Source organism: Nerophis ophidion, linkage group LG04 (assembly GCF_033978795.1).
Source record: "Nerophis ophidion isolate RoL-2023_Sa linkage group LG04, RoL_Noph_v1.0, whole genome shotgun sequence".
Lineage (NCBI taxonomy): Eukaryota > Metazoa > Chordata > Actinopteri > Syngnathiformes > Syngnathidae > Nerophis > Nerophis ophidion.
The window spans coordinates 8407616-8422828 of NC_084614.1; the positions used below are offsets into that span (position 1 = coordinate 8407616).

The following is a 15213-nucleotide window of genomic DNA, read 5'->3' on the forward strand; positions in this document are numbered from 1 at the left end:
TGCAATGAACACCTGCTTGGTTAGCGTCGTGTCTTTAAGTCAGCCTTTTCATTTCACCAACTCACCCGAGACCTCTTCCACGACACATTCGGCTCCTCCCACCGTGATGGAGGCGTTTTGGTCGCCGAAGTCGGAACCGGTGACGGTCAAACGAGTCCCAAGTCCGACGGATCCTGGTAAAGTCGGGCGTATTTAACGAAACCATCTTCCCCAACAGTTTCTGAAGTCCTTGTCTGTTTGACTGAAAAGACCCTGGTAGTGGACGAACCGCTCACCTTTAGAGGGGCTGATTCCGTTCACCACGGGGGTCTTGGCCTCGGACCATTGAAAACCGCAGTCTCCGGAACACTTGGAGGGAATGCCGTTGATGTAAACCTCCACCTGTGAACAAGAGTCCGAAAAGCTTCGGTTATGGAATTCAGACATTATTTTGGTGACATCTATCCATCCATTTTCTACCGCCTGTCCCTTTAGGGTCGAGGGGGGTGCTGAAGCCTATCTCAGCTGCACATTGGCGGAAGGCGGGGCACAACCTGGAAAAGTCGCCACCTCATCGCGGGGCCAACACAGTTCGACAGACAACTCACATCCACACACTAGGGACCATTTATTGTTGCCCATCAACCTATCCCCAGGTGCATGTGTTTGGAGGTGGGAGGGGCCCATCCCCAGGTGCATGTCTTTGGAGGTGGGAGGGGCCTATCCCCAGGTGCACGTCTTCGGAGGTGGGATGGTCCTATCCCCAGGTGCATGTGTTTGGAAGTGGGAGGGGCCTATCCCCAGGTGCATGTGTTTGGAGGTGGGAGGGGCCTATCCCCAGGTGCATGTGTTTGGAAGTGGGAGGGGCCTATCCCCAGGTGCATGTCTTTGGAGGTGTGAGGGGCCTATCCCCAAGTTCACGTCTTTGGAGGTGGGAGGGGCCTATCCCCAGGTGCATGTCTTTGGAGGTGGCAGGGGCCCATCCCCAGGTGCATGTCTTTGGAGGTGGGAGGGGCCTATCCCCAGGTGCACGTCTTCGGAGGTGGGATGGTCCTATCCCCAGGTGCATGTGTTTGGAAGTGGGAGGGGCCTATCCCCAGGTGCATGTGTTTGGAGGTGGGAGGGGCCTATCCCCAGGTGCATGTGTTTGGAAGTGGGAGGGGCCTATCCCCAGGTGCATGTCTTTGGAGGTGTGAGGGGCCTATCCCCAAGTTCACGTCTTTGGAGGTGGGAGGGGCCTATCCCCAGGTTTATGTTTTGGAAATGGGAGGGGCCTATCCCCAGGTGCATGTCTTTGGAGGTGGGAGGGGCCTATCCCCAGGTGCATGTCTTTGGAGGTGGAAGGGCCTATCCCCAGGTTTATGTCTTTGGAAGTGGGAGGGGCTTATCCCCAGGTTCACGTCTTTGGAGGTGGGAGGGGCTTATCCCCAGGTGCATGTGTTTGGAAGTGGAAGGGCCTATCCCCAGGTTTATGTCTTTGGAAGTGGGAGGGGCCTATCCCCAGGTGCATGTCTTTGGAGGTGGGAGGGCCTATCCCCAGGGTTATGTCTTTGGAAATGGGAGGGGCCTATCCCCAGGTGCATGTGTTTGGAAGTGGGAGAGGCCTATCCCCAGGTTCACGTCTTTGGAAGTGGGAGGGGCTTATCCCCAGGTGCATGTGTTTGGAAGTGGGAGAGGCCTATTCCCAGGTTTATGTCTTTGGAAGTGGGAGGGGCCTATCTCCAGGTGCATGTCTTTGGAGGTGGAAGGGGCCTATCGCCAGGTGCATGTGTTTGGAAGTGGAAGGGCCTATCCCCAGGTTTATGTCTTTGGAAATGGGAGGGGCCTATCCCCAGGTGCATGTCTTTGGAGGTGGGAGGAAGCCGGAGTACCTGGAGGGAACCCACTTAGTCACGGGGAGAACATGCAAACTCCGTACAGAAAGATCCCGAGCCCGGAATTGAACTCACGACTACCCTGGTATTGTGAGGCACATACACAAACCCCTGTTCCACCGTGCTGCCCTATTTTGGTGACATTTTCATCCAAATCAAGTACAGGTAGGGAAGGTTTACAGAACCTATTCAACCCGACCATAACCACCAGCAGGGTTAAAGGGTACTTTGTTGTTTTTTTACAACCCTAATCTGAATGTTTTAAGTACGATGGTATTTCAAATTGGCCGAGAGTGGAGTCGGCTGTCTTGGTTGCTTTGTTGGGTCTGCTCCTGTCTCCGGCCATGCTCCCTCCACCCCAGCTGACGATGGCGTGGAACACCGCAGAGGCCACCACAGTGGATATGTTTCTTTTACTTTTTATTCGTAGCTGTATGTAGAAGTGTCTGGTTGTATCTGCTGCTTTAATGTCTTTAATGTCCTCTGTGTTCTTTGATGTTTCCCTCTTACACACATGTAAGAGGGATGTGTTCTATGTTAATGGGTTGTTTTTTTTTCCTTGGCCTCAGTCTGCACCCCCTCTCCAGGGCTCAGGCTAAGAACGATTTTTTTTATTTCATTTTAATCTTCTATTGTCCGCAGCTGCAGGAGGACGCAAGCTCCGCTCATGTCTAGGGTAAGAGCCGACTTATTAGCACAATTTTCTCACCGAAACCTGCCGGTTGACATGTGGTCGGGAACCATGTTCGCTTGACTGCTCTGTTCAATCAATCAATCAAGGTTTACTTATATAGCCCTAAATCACTAGTGTCTCAAAGGGCTGCACAAACCACCACGACATCCTCGGTAGGCCCACATAAGGGCAAGGAAAACTCACACCCAGTGGGACATCGGTGACAATAATGACCCAGTGGGACGTTGGTGACAATGATGACTATGAGAACCTTGGAGAGGAGGAAAGCAATGGATGTCGAGCGGGTCTAACATGATACCGTGAAAGTTCAATCCATAATGGATCCAACACAGTCGCGAGAGTCCAGTCCAAAGCGGATCCAACACAGCAGCGAGAGTCCCGTTCACAGCAAGCTTCACCTTCGGGAATTTTAAACAAGGAAACACCGGCTGTGTTTTGTGTTGCTAAAGGCAGCCGCAATACACCGCTTCCCACCTACGTCTTTCTTCTTTGACGTCTCCATTATTGATTGAACAAATTGCAGAGGATCCAGCAACACAGATGACCAGAATACTGTGTAATTATGCAATTACACAGTATTCTGGACGTCGGGCTGGAAAAAAACGTCCGCTGCAAACGGTGATGTCAAACGAACGCGTCATCATACCGCGACGTTTTCAACAGGACACTTCGCGGGAAATTTAAAATTGCAATTTAGTAAACTAAAAAGGCCGTATTGGCATGTGTTGCAATGTTAATATTTCATCATTGATATATAAACTATCAGACTGCGTGGTCGCTAGTAGTGGCTTTCAGTAGGCCTTTCCCGAGTCCATGGACTTTTTCTAATAAAAGTAGATAGGCTTCCGCCCCATTAAAGCATCCGTGAGAGTCCCAAACCCATTTCAGTGTGCCTCAACTCATCCAAAAAAGCTTGTTTTTCCTCGACCTTAACTAGGCACTCATATCAGTGGTGTGTTCCCGGAGCTGTAAAACCCCACAAACACAAAAGTCATGGAATAAAGCAGGCTTCTTAAAGAGGAAAAAAAGCTCTTGGAAGGGACTATTTCTCAGATTCGCAACAATAGATGGGAGCGGCCACAAATCCAGTAGTGACTTAATGTGTTTTTGTGATCACCTGGAGGCACAACGTACACCTGAGACCGCTAGGACTCGTTCCAGGAGATTTAGAGTGTAGTGCAGGGGTCACCAACCTTTTTGAAAGCAAGACCTACTTCTTGGGTACTGATTCATGCCAAGGGCTACCAGTTTGATACACACTTCAATAAATTACCAGAAATAGCCAATTTGCTCAATTTACCTTTAATAAATAAATCCATATATATATAAAAATGGGTATTTCTCAATCAATCAATCAATCAATGTTTATTTATATAGCCCCAAATCACAAATGTCTCAAAGGACTGCACAAACCATTACGACTACGACATCCTCGGAAGAACCCACAAAAGGGCAAGGAAAACTCACACCCAGTGGGCAGGGAGAATTCACATCCAGTGGGACGCCAGTGAGAATGCTGACTATGAGAAACCTTGGAGAGGACCTCAGATGTGGGCAACGGCTTAAAAGAGGAGAAAACACGAAAAAAATGAAAATAAAATTTTGAACCATGGTTTATCTTCAATTTCGACTCTTTAAAATTCAAAATTCAACCGAAAAAAAATGAAAAGAAAAACTAGCTAATTCGAATCTTTTTGAAAAAATAAGAAAATTTTTATGGAACATCATTAGTAATTTTTTCCTGATTAATTTGATGACATGTTTTAGATCCAATCCGCACTTTGTTAGAATATATAACAAATTGGACCAAGCTATATTTCTAACAAAGACAAATCATTATTTCTTCTAGATTTTCCAGAACACAAATTTTAAAAGAAATTAAGAAGACTTTGAAATAAGACTTAAATTTGATTCTGCATATTTTCTAGATTTGCCAGAATATTTTTTTTTTATTGTAATCATAATAAGTTTGAAGAAATAATTCACAAATTTTCTTCGTCGAAAAAACAGAAGCTAAAATGAAGAAATTAAATTAAAATGCATTTATTATTCTTTACAATAAAAAAAATAAATACTTGAACATTGATTTAAATTGTCAGGAAAGAAGAGGAAGGAATTTAAAAGGTAAAAAGGTATTTGTGTTTAAAAATCCTAAAAGGTTGTATTTTTTCTCTAAAATTGTCTTTCTGAAAGTTATAAGAAGCAAAGTAAAAAAATAAATGAATTTATCCAAACAAGTGAAGACCAAGTCTTTAAAATATTTTTGGGGATTTTCAAATTCTATTTAAGTTTTGTCTCTCTTAGAATTAAAAATGTCCAGCAAAGCGAGACCAGCTTGCTAGTAAATAAATACAATTTAAAAAATTGAAGCAGCTCACTGGTAAGTGCTGCTATTTCAGCTATTTTTAGAACAGGCCAGCAGCGACTCATCTGGTCCTTACGGGCGACCTGGTCCCCGGTTGGTGACCCCTGCTTGAGTGACTAAACAAAACCAGACGCCAAAGAGAACAGGAGCACTGGAGGTCGTACCTGTGGTTTGGTTTCCCAGACACGGAAGAAGTCTCCGGTCAGGCTCCGCATCATCTGCCCTCCCTTCTTCCTCTCCCGGGCCCAGACCACCACGTCCTTGCCGACGACCAAAGAAGCGTTGAGCTGCATCATGGGCTGGTCTCCCGGCCGCGTCAGCCACTCCACCATCCACTTGGGCTGTCTGCAGGTTCCAGTGTACTTCACATCCACCAGACCCATCCCGGGGATCCCCTCCATGGCGTACTTCAGGTCCTCCTGACTGATGTCCACCGACAGACCTGTGGAACCACAACTGGTCAGTGACTTCTTCACACGCAGTTTGGGTGTACGAGTTCCCAGAGGCTACCTTCAACACGCTGCCCACTCATCTCCACGCCGAAGGTGCCGTTCAGAGGCGGGGTGGCTCTGTGGGGGCGAGCCACTGTGACGATGGCGGCACCTTCCTGAAACGCAGCCGAGTCCTCGCTGCCGTTGGTCCTCTTCAAGAGTAGACACAATGGAAGAGTTTCAAGCCACGCCAAAATCTCAATCATGGCGGACACCGGCATCACTGAACAGTCTAAGCTGAGAACGTTGAGGAATGCTCATCAAATACTTATTCGGAACATCCTAATTGGGCTAATTGGGAACAGGTGGGTGCCATGATTGGCTATAAAAGCAGCTGTGAAGTGAATTATATTCATATAGCGCTTTTCTCTAGTGACTCAAAGCGCTTTACATAGTGAAACCCAATATCCAAGTTACATTTAAACCAGTGTGGGTGGCACTGGGAGCAGGTGGGTAAAGTGTCTTGCCCGAGGACACAACGGCAGTGACTAGGATGGCGGAAGCGGGAATCGAACGTGCAACCCTCAAGTTGCTTCAGTCCTTCAACAGTCCGGGTGGTCTCCGTTGTGATATTTTAGGCTTCATAATGCACCACACATTTTCAATGGGAGACTGGTCTGGACTACACTCTTTTGCTACGAAGCCACGCTGTTGTAACACATGGCTTGGCATTGTCTTGCTGAAATAAGCAGGGGCGCCCATGATATGGCAACATATGTTGCTCCAAAACCTGTATGGACCTTTCAGCATTAATGGTGCCTTCACAGATGTGTAAGTTACCCATGCCTTGGGCACTAATACACCCCCCATACCATTACACGTGTGAATTATATTTATAAGGCGCTTTTCTCTAGTGACTCAAAGCGCTTTACATAGTGAAACCCAATATCCAAGTTACATTTAAACCAGTGTGGGTGGCACTGGGAGCACGTGGGTAAAGTGTGTTGCCCAAGGACACAACGGCAGTGACTAGGATGGCGGAAGCGGGAATCGAACCTGCAACCCTCAAGTTGCTGGCACGGCCACTCTACCAACCGAGCTATACCGCCCAGCTGTGGGAACATATGCGTGAGCAGATTGTCCAACAGTTTAAGAACAACATTTCTCAAGCAGCTATTGCCAGGAATTGAGGGATTTTCACCATCTACGCTCCGTAATATCATCAAAAGGTTCAGAGAATCTGGACAAATCCCTGCACAAAAGCGTTGATATCACAGACCTTGGATCCCTCATGCGGTACTGCGTCAAAAAGCCACATCAGTGTGTAACAGATATCACCACATGGGCTCAGGAACACTTTATAAAACCACTGCCATTAACTACAGGTGGTCGCTACATCTGTAAGTGCAAGTTAAAACTCGACAATGCAAAGCCAAAGCCGTTTATCAACAACATCCAGAAACTATTCAAATGGATAAAAATTGAAAAGGATTTGCAAATCATTGTATTCTGTTTCAGCTACTATCGGGCGGAAGGCGGGGTACACCCTGGACAAGTCGCCATAGGCGCCAGCTCCCCCCGCGTCCCCGAAAGGGAATAAGCGGTAGAAAATGGATGGATGGATGGATGTATTCTGTTTTTATTTGCGATTTACACAAAGTGCCAACTTCACTGGTTTTGGCTTTTGTATCTGTATCTACCATCCCTGCGTGTCTTTGTTAGACTGTAGCGTGTCCATTCAACCATCCATCTTTTTCCGCTTATCCGAGGTCGGGTCGCGGGGGCAGCAGCCTAAGCAGGGAAGCCCAGACTTCCCTCTCCCCAGCCACTTCGTCTAGCTCTTCCCGGGGGATCCCGAGGCGTTCCCAGGCCAGTCGGGAGACATAGTCTTCCCAACGTGTCCTGGGTCTTGCCCGTGGCCTCCTACCGGTTGGACGTGCCCTAAACACCTCCCTCGGGAGGCGTTCGGGTGGCATCCTGACCAGATGCCCGAACCTCATCTGGCTCCTCTCGATGTGGAGGAGCAGCCGCTTTACTTTGAGCTCCTCTAGAATGGCAGAGCTTCTCACCCTATCTCTAAGGGAGAGACCTGGAAACTAATTTCGGCCGCTTGTACCCGTGATCTTATCTTTTCGGTCATGACCCAAAGCTCATGACCATAGGTGAGGATGGGAACGTAGATCGACCGGTAAATTGAGAACTTTGCCTTCCGGCTCAGCTCCTTCTTCACCACAACGGATCGGTACAGCGTCCGCATTACTGAAGGCGCGTGTCAGTATCAGTTCTTATTCTTCTCATGTTTGAATTCCCTTTCATGGCCTTCAAACCTAAACCTTGTTGAAATCTCATCCTGGCATCGCAAGTGAATGATCTAAATTAGTTTAGTTATCATCCAAGTCTTTCTTGGGGCGGTTGGTAGAGTGGCCGTGCCAGCAACTTGAGGGTTCCAGCTTCTGCCATCCAAGTCACTGCCGTTGTGTCCTTGGGCAAGACCCTTTACCCCCCTGCTCCCAGTGCCACCCACACTGGTTTAAAAATGTAACTTAAATATTGGGTTTCACAACGTAAAGCGCTTTGAGTCACTAGAGAAAAGCGCTATATAAATATAATTCACTTCACTTCACTTTCTCGCAACGGTCGGTCCATTACCTGCAGGAAGCCAACGTCTATGAGGGGGAACCCAAAGCCGCAGTCCAGCGGTGTGGCTGTGATCTCAAAACTGACCCGGGACCCGTTGGAGTTGGTCTCTTTCACCACAGAGATCTCCTCGAAAGCAAGACCTGTGCTCTCAAACGGCGGCGGCCTCCTCTTGCCAGGAACAGCTACCCGAAGAACCCAAGCGACAGAGAAGTGTCACGTATGGTCTGGACCTCAGCCAGAATGGAACTACAATGCGTCTGCACACCGTATTCCTCCTCTGTGGTGGACCTCTTGCCGATGTGCACGGCATCCACGTAGAAGTCTTCGCCGGACTCGTCTTTGTAGAGATAAACCTCCAGGACGGTGTAGGTGCTTCCAATGTAGTCCGTCTGCAGAGACGTCTGCAAGTCCACGCACTTGTAACTCCACCTGCGCAGAGCAAGTCATCAAAGTCACCATCCATAGTCTGGACCAATCCAGATTTACCGGATGGACCATTTTCACTGACTTGTAGCCTTTGGTGAAGATGGCTTTGATCTCTGCCGTCTTGGTCTTGATTTGGTCTTCTTCATCAATGTAAGTAAATTTAACGCCAATTTCATCTTTGAGCATTCCCTTATGTGCAAAGCACAGCTGGAAGATCAAAGAAAGAAAGAGATTTTAGAAAAGTGTCTGAACGTTCCAAAAGAGCATCTTTGTGTGTTATCGTACCGTCGGATGCAGCTTCAGGGAAATGCCCCCGTAGGTCGCACCAGACCGCGTCCTGTAACTGTCCTTGAAAAGAACCTCGGCATTCTCCAGCGACCACGATCCGCAGAAGGCACCGTTTTTAACCCGTGTCCCTTTGGCGCCACCGAACTGTGCCGGGCAAGAAAAGTCATGTCGTTTCGAAGAATCATTCCGTCGTGACGATGCGGTTCATCACTGACCATGTCCCGGTCATCTTCGTAGTCCTCGAAGAACTTCACGTCCCGTCCTTCCTCGGTGAGAATCTCAACCGGACACTCGGCCTTCATCATGTCCTCCAGAGCCCACTGGACCTGGGCAAAGTCAGAACAAACCGGCCGTTGAACGAGCGGTGTATGGAAGTATTATTGAAGTAGTTTCCGTGTCTGTGTACTAATTTGTGTGTCTGTATCTCAATGTGTGTGTGGAAATAAAATTAGTCCACAGACACGATTACAGACGGACACCTATTTTGCAACAATACTACAAACCCCATTTCCATATGAGTTGGGAAACTGTGTTAGATGTAAATATAAACAGAATACAATGATTTGCAAATCACTTTCAACCCATATTCAGTTGAATATGGGTTTCAAACTCATAAACATTTTTTTTTTTGCAAATAATCATTAACTTTAGAATTTAAAGCCAGCAACACGTGACAAAGAAGTTGGGAACGCTGGCGATACATACTGATAAAGTTGAGGAATGCTCATCAAACACTTATTTGGACCATCCCACAGGTGTGCAGGCTAATTGGGAACAGGTGGGTGCCATGATTGGGTATAAAAACAGCTTCCCAAAAAATGCTCAGTCTTTCACAAAAAAGGATGGGGCGAGGTACACCCCTTTGTCCACAACTGCGTGAGCAAATAGTCAAACAGTTTAAGAACAACGTTTCTCTAAGTGCAATTGCAAGAAATTTAGGGATTTCAACATCTACGCTCCATAATATCATCAAAAGGTTCAGAGAATCTGCAGAAATCACTCCACGTAAGCGGCATGGCCGGAGACCAACAATGAATGACCGTGACTTTCGATCACTCAAACAGCACTGCATCAAAAACCGACATCAATCTCTAAAGGATATCGCCACATGGGCTCAGGAACACTTCATAAAACCACTGTCACTAAATACAGTTGGTTGCTACATCTGTAAGTGTAAGTTAAAGCTCTACAATGCAAAGCAGAGCCATTTATCAACAACATCCAGAAACGCTGCTGGCTTCTCTGGGCCCGAGATCATCTAAGATGGACTGATGCAAAGTGGAAAAGTGTTCTGTGGTCTGACGAGTCCACATTTCAAATTGTTTTTGGAAACTGTGGACGTCGTGTCCTCCGGAACAAAGAGGAAAAGAACCATCCGGATTGTTATCGATGCAAAGTTCAAAAGCCAGCATGTGTGATGGTATGGGGGTGTATTAGTGCCCAAGGCATGGCTAACCTACACATCTGTGATGGCACCATTAATGCTGAAAGGTACATACAGGTTTTGGAGCAACATATGTTGTCATCCAAGCAACGTTATCATGGATGCTCCTGCTTATTTCAGCAATACAATCCCAAACCACGTGTTACAACAGCGTGGCGTCGTAAAAAAAGAGTGCGGGTACTTTCCTGGCCTGTCTGCAGTCCAGACCTGTCTCCCATGGAAAATGTGTGGCGCATTATGAAGCGTAAAATACGGCAGCGGAGACTCCGGACTGTTGAACGACCGAAGCTCTACATAAAACAAGAATGGGAAAGAATTCCACTCTCAAAGCTTCAACAATTACTTTCCTCAGTTCCCAGACGTTTATTGAGTTTTGTTAAAAGAAAAGGTCATGTAACACAGTGGTGAACATGCCCTTTCCCAACTACTTTGGCACGTGTTGCAGTCATGAAATTCTAAGTTAATTATTATTTGCCCAAAAAAAATAAAGTTTATGAGTTTGAACAACAAATATGTTGTCTTTGTAGCATATTCAACTGAATATGGGTTGAAAAGGATTTGCAAATCATTGTATTCCGTTTATATTTACATCAAACACAATTTCCCAACTCATATGTACTTCCTTAGTTGAGCATGGGTACAGTTTTTAACTGGCAACCTACCTCTGAGCCATTGGCACTGCTGGGAATGGGCTTAGTGAGTATGCCCCCCCAGACCAAGGTGAAGGTGGCCATGTTGCTCCTGCCCTTGGTCACCTCTGTGACGGTGATGTTGGTGTCCACACCCAGGCTTTCGTAGCCGAGAGGCCTGAAATCACCTGCAGCCGGGGAAAAACTAGGATGAAGTCCCGCTTGACCGCATCCGCGGGAATCGGTTCTAGCTTCTCACCCCGGTCGGAGTCGAACGTGACCGTGAAATGAACTCCGTCGCTGTCCTCGTCCCTGCTAACCTGAACCGAGTCGGGTTTGACGGACCACAGGTTGTTCAAGGCTCTCTCCACCACGTTTGCCGCGGCGCTGACAGGAATCGGGCCTGAAGAGATTCAACCTCAGCAAAACGAGTGTCCGGTCTCCCACAGTCCACCGTGTCCACATTACCGGTGCTGACGTCTTGGTAGTCCAGGCTGAAGTAGGTGCTTCCACACTGGAGGCCCACACAGGCGCTACTCACGCTCACCTTCTGCACCTCCTGAACGCCACTAACCTTGTCAGGCCACGCCTCCAAGGTCACCACCTGGAAGATGTGACCTACATGTCTTGGACTGACCGGAGTCCCCTTATCCGAGATCTAGTCGGAGCCTCCGCTTACCTGCTTTTCATCAAAGGCCTCGTAGTCCACTGTGATGACCTGGACCTCGTTGACGGCATCGTCTGACTGCTCCTCCGTAAACCAGCTCTCGGGTCGGAACATGGCCAGGTTGATGCCGGCTGCACCGCTGTATTCCCGATGCAGGATTTCAATGTAGTAGCTGCGGGGGCCACAGAAAATAACATGGTGGGCCATAGAAAATAATGTGTCAGACCACATAAAATAACATGGTGGGCAATAGAAAATAATGTGGCAGACCACATAAAATAACATGGTGGGCCATAGAAAATAATGTGACAGACCACATAAAATAACATGGTGGGCAATAGAAAATAATGTGGCAGACCACATAAAATAACATGGTGGGCCATAGAAAATAATGTGTCAGACCACATAAAATAACATGGTGGGCAATAGAAAATAATGTGGCAGACCACATAAAATAACATGGTGGGCCATAGAAAATAATGTGTCAGACCACATAAAATAACATGGTGGGCAATAGAAAATAATGTGGCAGACCACATAAAATAACATGGTGGGCCATAGAAAATAATGTGGCAGACCACATAAAATAACATGGTGGGCCATAGAAAATAATGTGGCAGACCACATAAAATAACATGGTGGGCCATAGAAAATAATGTGGCAGACCACATAAAATAACATGGTGGGCCATAGAAAATAATGTGGCAGACCACATAAAATAACATGGTGGGCCATAGAAAATAATGTGGCAGACCACATAAAATAACATGGTGGGCCATAGAAAATAATGTGGCAGACCACATAAAATAACATGGTGGGCCATTGAAAATAATGTGGCAGACCACATAAAATAACATGGTGGGCCATAGAAAATAATGTGGCAGACCACATAAAATAACATGGTGGGCCATAGAAAATAATGTGGCAGACCACATAAAATAACATGGTGGGCCATAGAAAATAATGTGGCAGACCACATAAAATAACATGGTGGGCCATAGAAAATAATGTGGAAGACCACATAAAATAACATGGTGGGCAATAGAAAATAATGTGGCAGACCACATAAAATAACATGGTGGGCCATAGAAAATAATGTGGCAGACCACATAAAATAACATGGTGGGCAATAGAAAATAATGTGGAAGACCACAGAAAATAACATGGTGGGCCATAGAAAATAATGTGACAGACCACAGAAAATAACATGGTGGGCCATAGAAAATAATGTGGCAGACCACATAAAATAACATGGTGAGCAATAGAAAATAATGTGGAAGACCACATAAAATAACATGGTGGGCCATAGAAAATAATGTGGCAGACCACATAAAATAACATGGTGGGCAATAGAAAATAATGTGGAAGACCACAGAAAATAACATGGTGGGCCATAGAAAATAATGTGACAGACCACAGAAAATAACATGGTGGGCCATAGAAAATAATGTGGCAGACCACATAAAATAACATGGTGGGCCATAGAAAATAATGTGGCAGACCACATAAAATAACATGGTGGGCAATAGAAAATAATGTGGAAGACCACAGAAAATAACATGGTGGGCCATAGAAAATAATGTGGCAGACCACATAAAATAACATGGTGGGCCATAGAAAATAATGTGGCAGACCACATAAAATAACATGGTGGGCAATAGAAAATAATGTGGAAGACCACAGAAAATAACATGGTGGGCCATAGAAAATAATGTGACAGACCACAGAAAATAACATGGTGGGCCATAGAAAATAATGTGGCAGACCACATAAAATAACATGGTGAGCAATAGAAAATAATGTGGAAGACCACAGAAAATAACATGGTGGGCCATAGAAAATAATGTGACAGACCACAGAAAATAACATGGTGGGCCATAGAAAATAATGTGGCAGACCACATAAAATAACATGGTGGGCCATAGAAAATAATGTGGCAGACCACATAAAATAACATGGTGGGCAATAGAAAATAATGTGGAAGACCACAGAAAATAACATGGTGGGCCATAGAAAATAATGTGACAGACCACAGAAAATAACATGGTGGGCCATAGAAAATAATGTGGCAGACCACATAAAATAACATGGTGAGCAATAGAAAATAATGTGGAAGACCACAGAAAATAACATGGTGGGCCATAGAAAATAATGTGACAAACCACAGAAAATAACATGGTGGGCCATAGAAAATAATGTGGCAGACCACATAAAATAACATGGTGGGCCATAGAAAATAATGTGGCAGACCACATAAAATAACATGGTGGGCCATAGAAAATAATGTGGCAGACCACATAAAATAACATGGTGGGCCATAGAAAATAATGTGGCAGACCACATAAAATAACATGGTGGGCCATAGAAAATAATGTGGCAGACCACATAAAATAACATGGTGGGCCATTGAAAATAATGTGGCAGACCACATAAAATAACATGGTGGGCAATAGAAAATAATGTGGCAGACCACATAAAATAACATGGTGGGCCATAGAAAATAATGTGGCAGACCACATAAAATAACATGGTGGGCCATAGAAAATAATGTGGCAGACCACATAAAATAACATGGTGGGCCATAGAAAATAATGTGGCAGACCACATAAAATAACATGGTGGGCCATTGAAAATAATGTGGCAGACCACATAAAATAACATGGTGGGCCATAGAAAATAATGTGGCAGACCACATAAAATAACATGGTGGGCAATAGAAAATAATGTGGAAGACCACAGAAAATAACATGGTGGGCCATAGAAAATAATGTGACAGACCACAGAAAATAACATGGTGGGCCATAGAAAATAATGTGGCAGACCACATAAAATAACATGGTGAGCAATAGAAAATAATGTGGAAGACCACATAAAATAACATGGTGGGCCATAGAAAATAATGTGGCAGACCACATAAAATAACATGGTGGGCAATAGAAAATAATGTGGAAGACCACAGAAAATAACATGGTGGGCCATAGAAAATAATGTGACAGACCACAGAAAATAACATGGTGGGCCATAGAAAATAATGTGGCAGACCACATAAAATAACATGGTGGGCCATAGAAAATAATGTGGCAGACCACATAAAATAATATGGTGGGCAATAGAAAATAATGTGGAAGACCACAGAAAATAACATGGTGGGCCATAGAAAATAATGTGGCAGACCACATAAAATAACATGGTGGGCCATAGAAAATAGTGTGACAGACCACAGAAAATAACATGGTGGGCCATAGAAAATAATGTGGCAGACCACATAAAATAACATGGTGAGCAATAGAAAATAATGTGGAAGACCACAGAAAATAATATGGTGGGCCATAGAAAATAATGTGACAGACCACAGAAAATAACATGGTGGGCCATAGAAAATAATGTGGCAGACCACATAAAATAACATGGTGGGCCATAGAAAATAATGTGGCAGACCACATAAAATAACATGGTGGGCAATAGAAAATAATGTGGAAGACCACAGAAAATAACATGGTGGGCCATAGAAAATAATGTGACAGACCACAGAAAATAACATGGTGGGCCATAGAAAATAATGTGGCAGACCACATAAAATAACATGGTGAGCAATAGAAAATAATGTGGAAGACCACATAAAATAACATGGTGGGCCATAGAAAATAATGTGGCAGACCACATAAAATAACATGGTGGGCAATAGAAAATAATGTGGAAGACCACAGAAAATAACATGGTGGGCCATAGAAAATAATGTGACAGACCACAGAAAATAACATGGTGGGCCATAGAAA

At 45.3% G+C, this 15213-nt stretch overlaps 1 protein-coding gene across 1 annotated transcript in view; it reads right to left on the bottom strand.

The window, feature by feature from the left end:
- The window catches only part of LOC133550852 (fibrocystin-L-like), an 80907-nt gene that overhangs the window by 58798 nt on the left and 6896 nt on the right, over positions 1 to 15213 (bottom strand). Inside the window, exons 2-14 of the mRNA XM_061896938.1 lie at positions 11450 to 11609; positions 11239 to 11374; positions 11030 to 11173; positions 10804 to 10958; positions 8913 to 9023; positions 8695 to 8841; positions 8492 to 8616; positions 8249 to 8412; positions 7993 to 8165; positions 5423 to 5555; positions 5077 to 5354; positions 276 to 381; positions 66 to 173 (exon numbers count right to left, since the gene is read on the bottom strand). Of these exons, the coding sequence (XP_061752922.1) occupies positions 66 to 173; positions 276 to 381; positions 5077 to 5354; positions 5423 to 5555; positions 7993 to 8165; positions 8249 to 8412; positions 8492 to 8616; positions 8695 to 8841; positions 8913 to 9023; positions 10804 to 10958; positions 11030 to 11173; positions 11239 to 11374; positions 11450 to 11609 (1940 nt within the window). The remainder of the gene's footprint in view (positions 1 to 65; positions 174 to 275; positions 382 to 5076; positions 5355 to 5422; positions 5556 to 7992; positions 8166 to 8248; positions 8413 to 8491; positions 8617 to 8694; positions 8842 to 8912; positions 9024 to 10803; positions 10959 to 11029; positions 11174 to 11238; positions 11375 to 11449; positions 11610 to 15213) is intronic.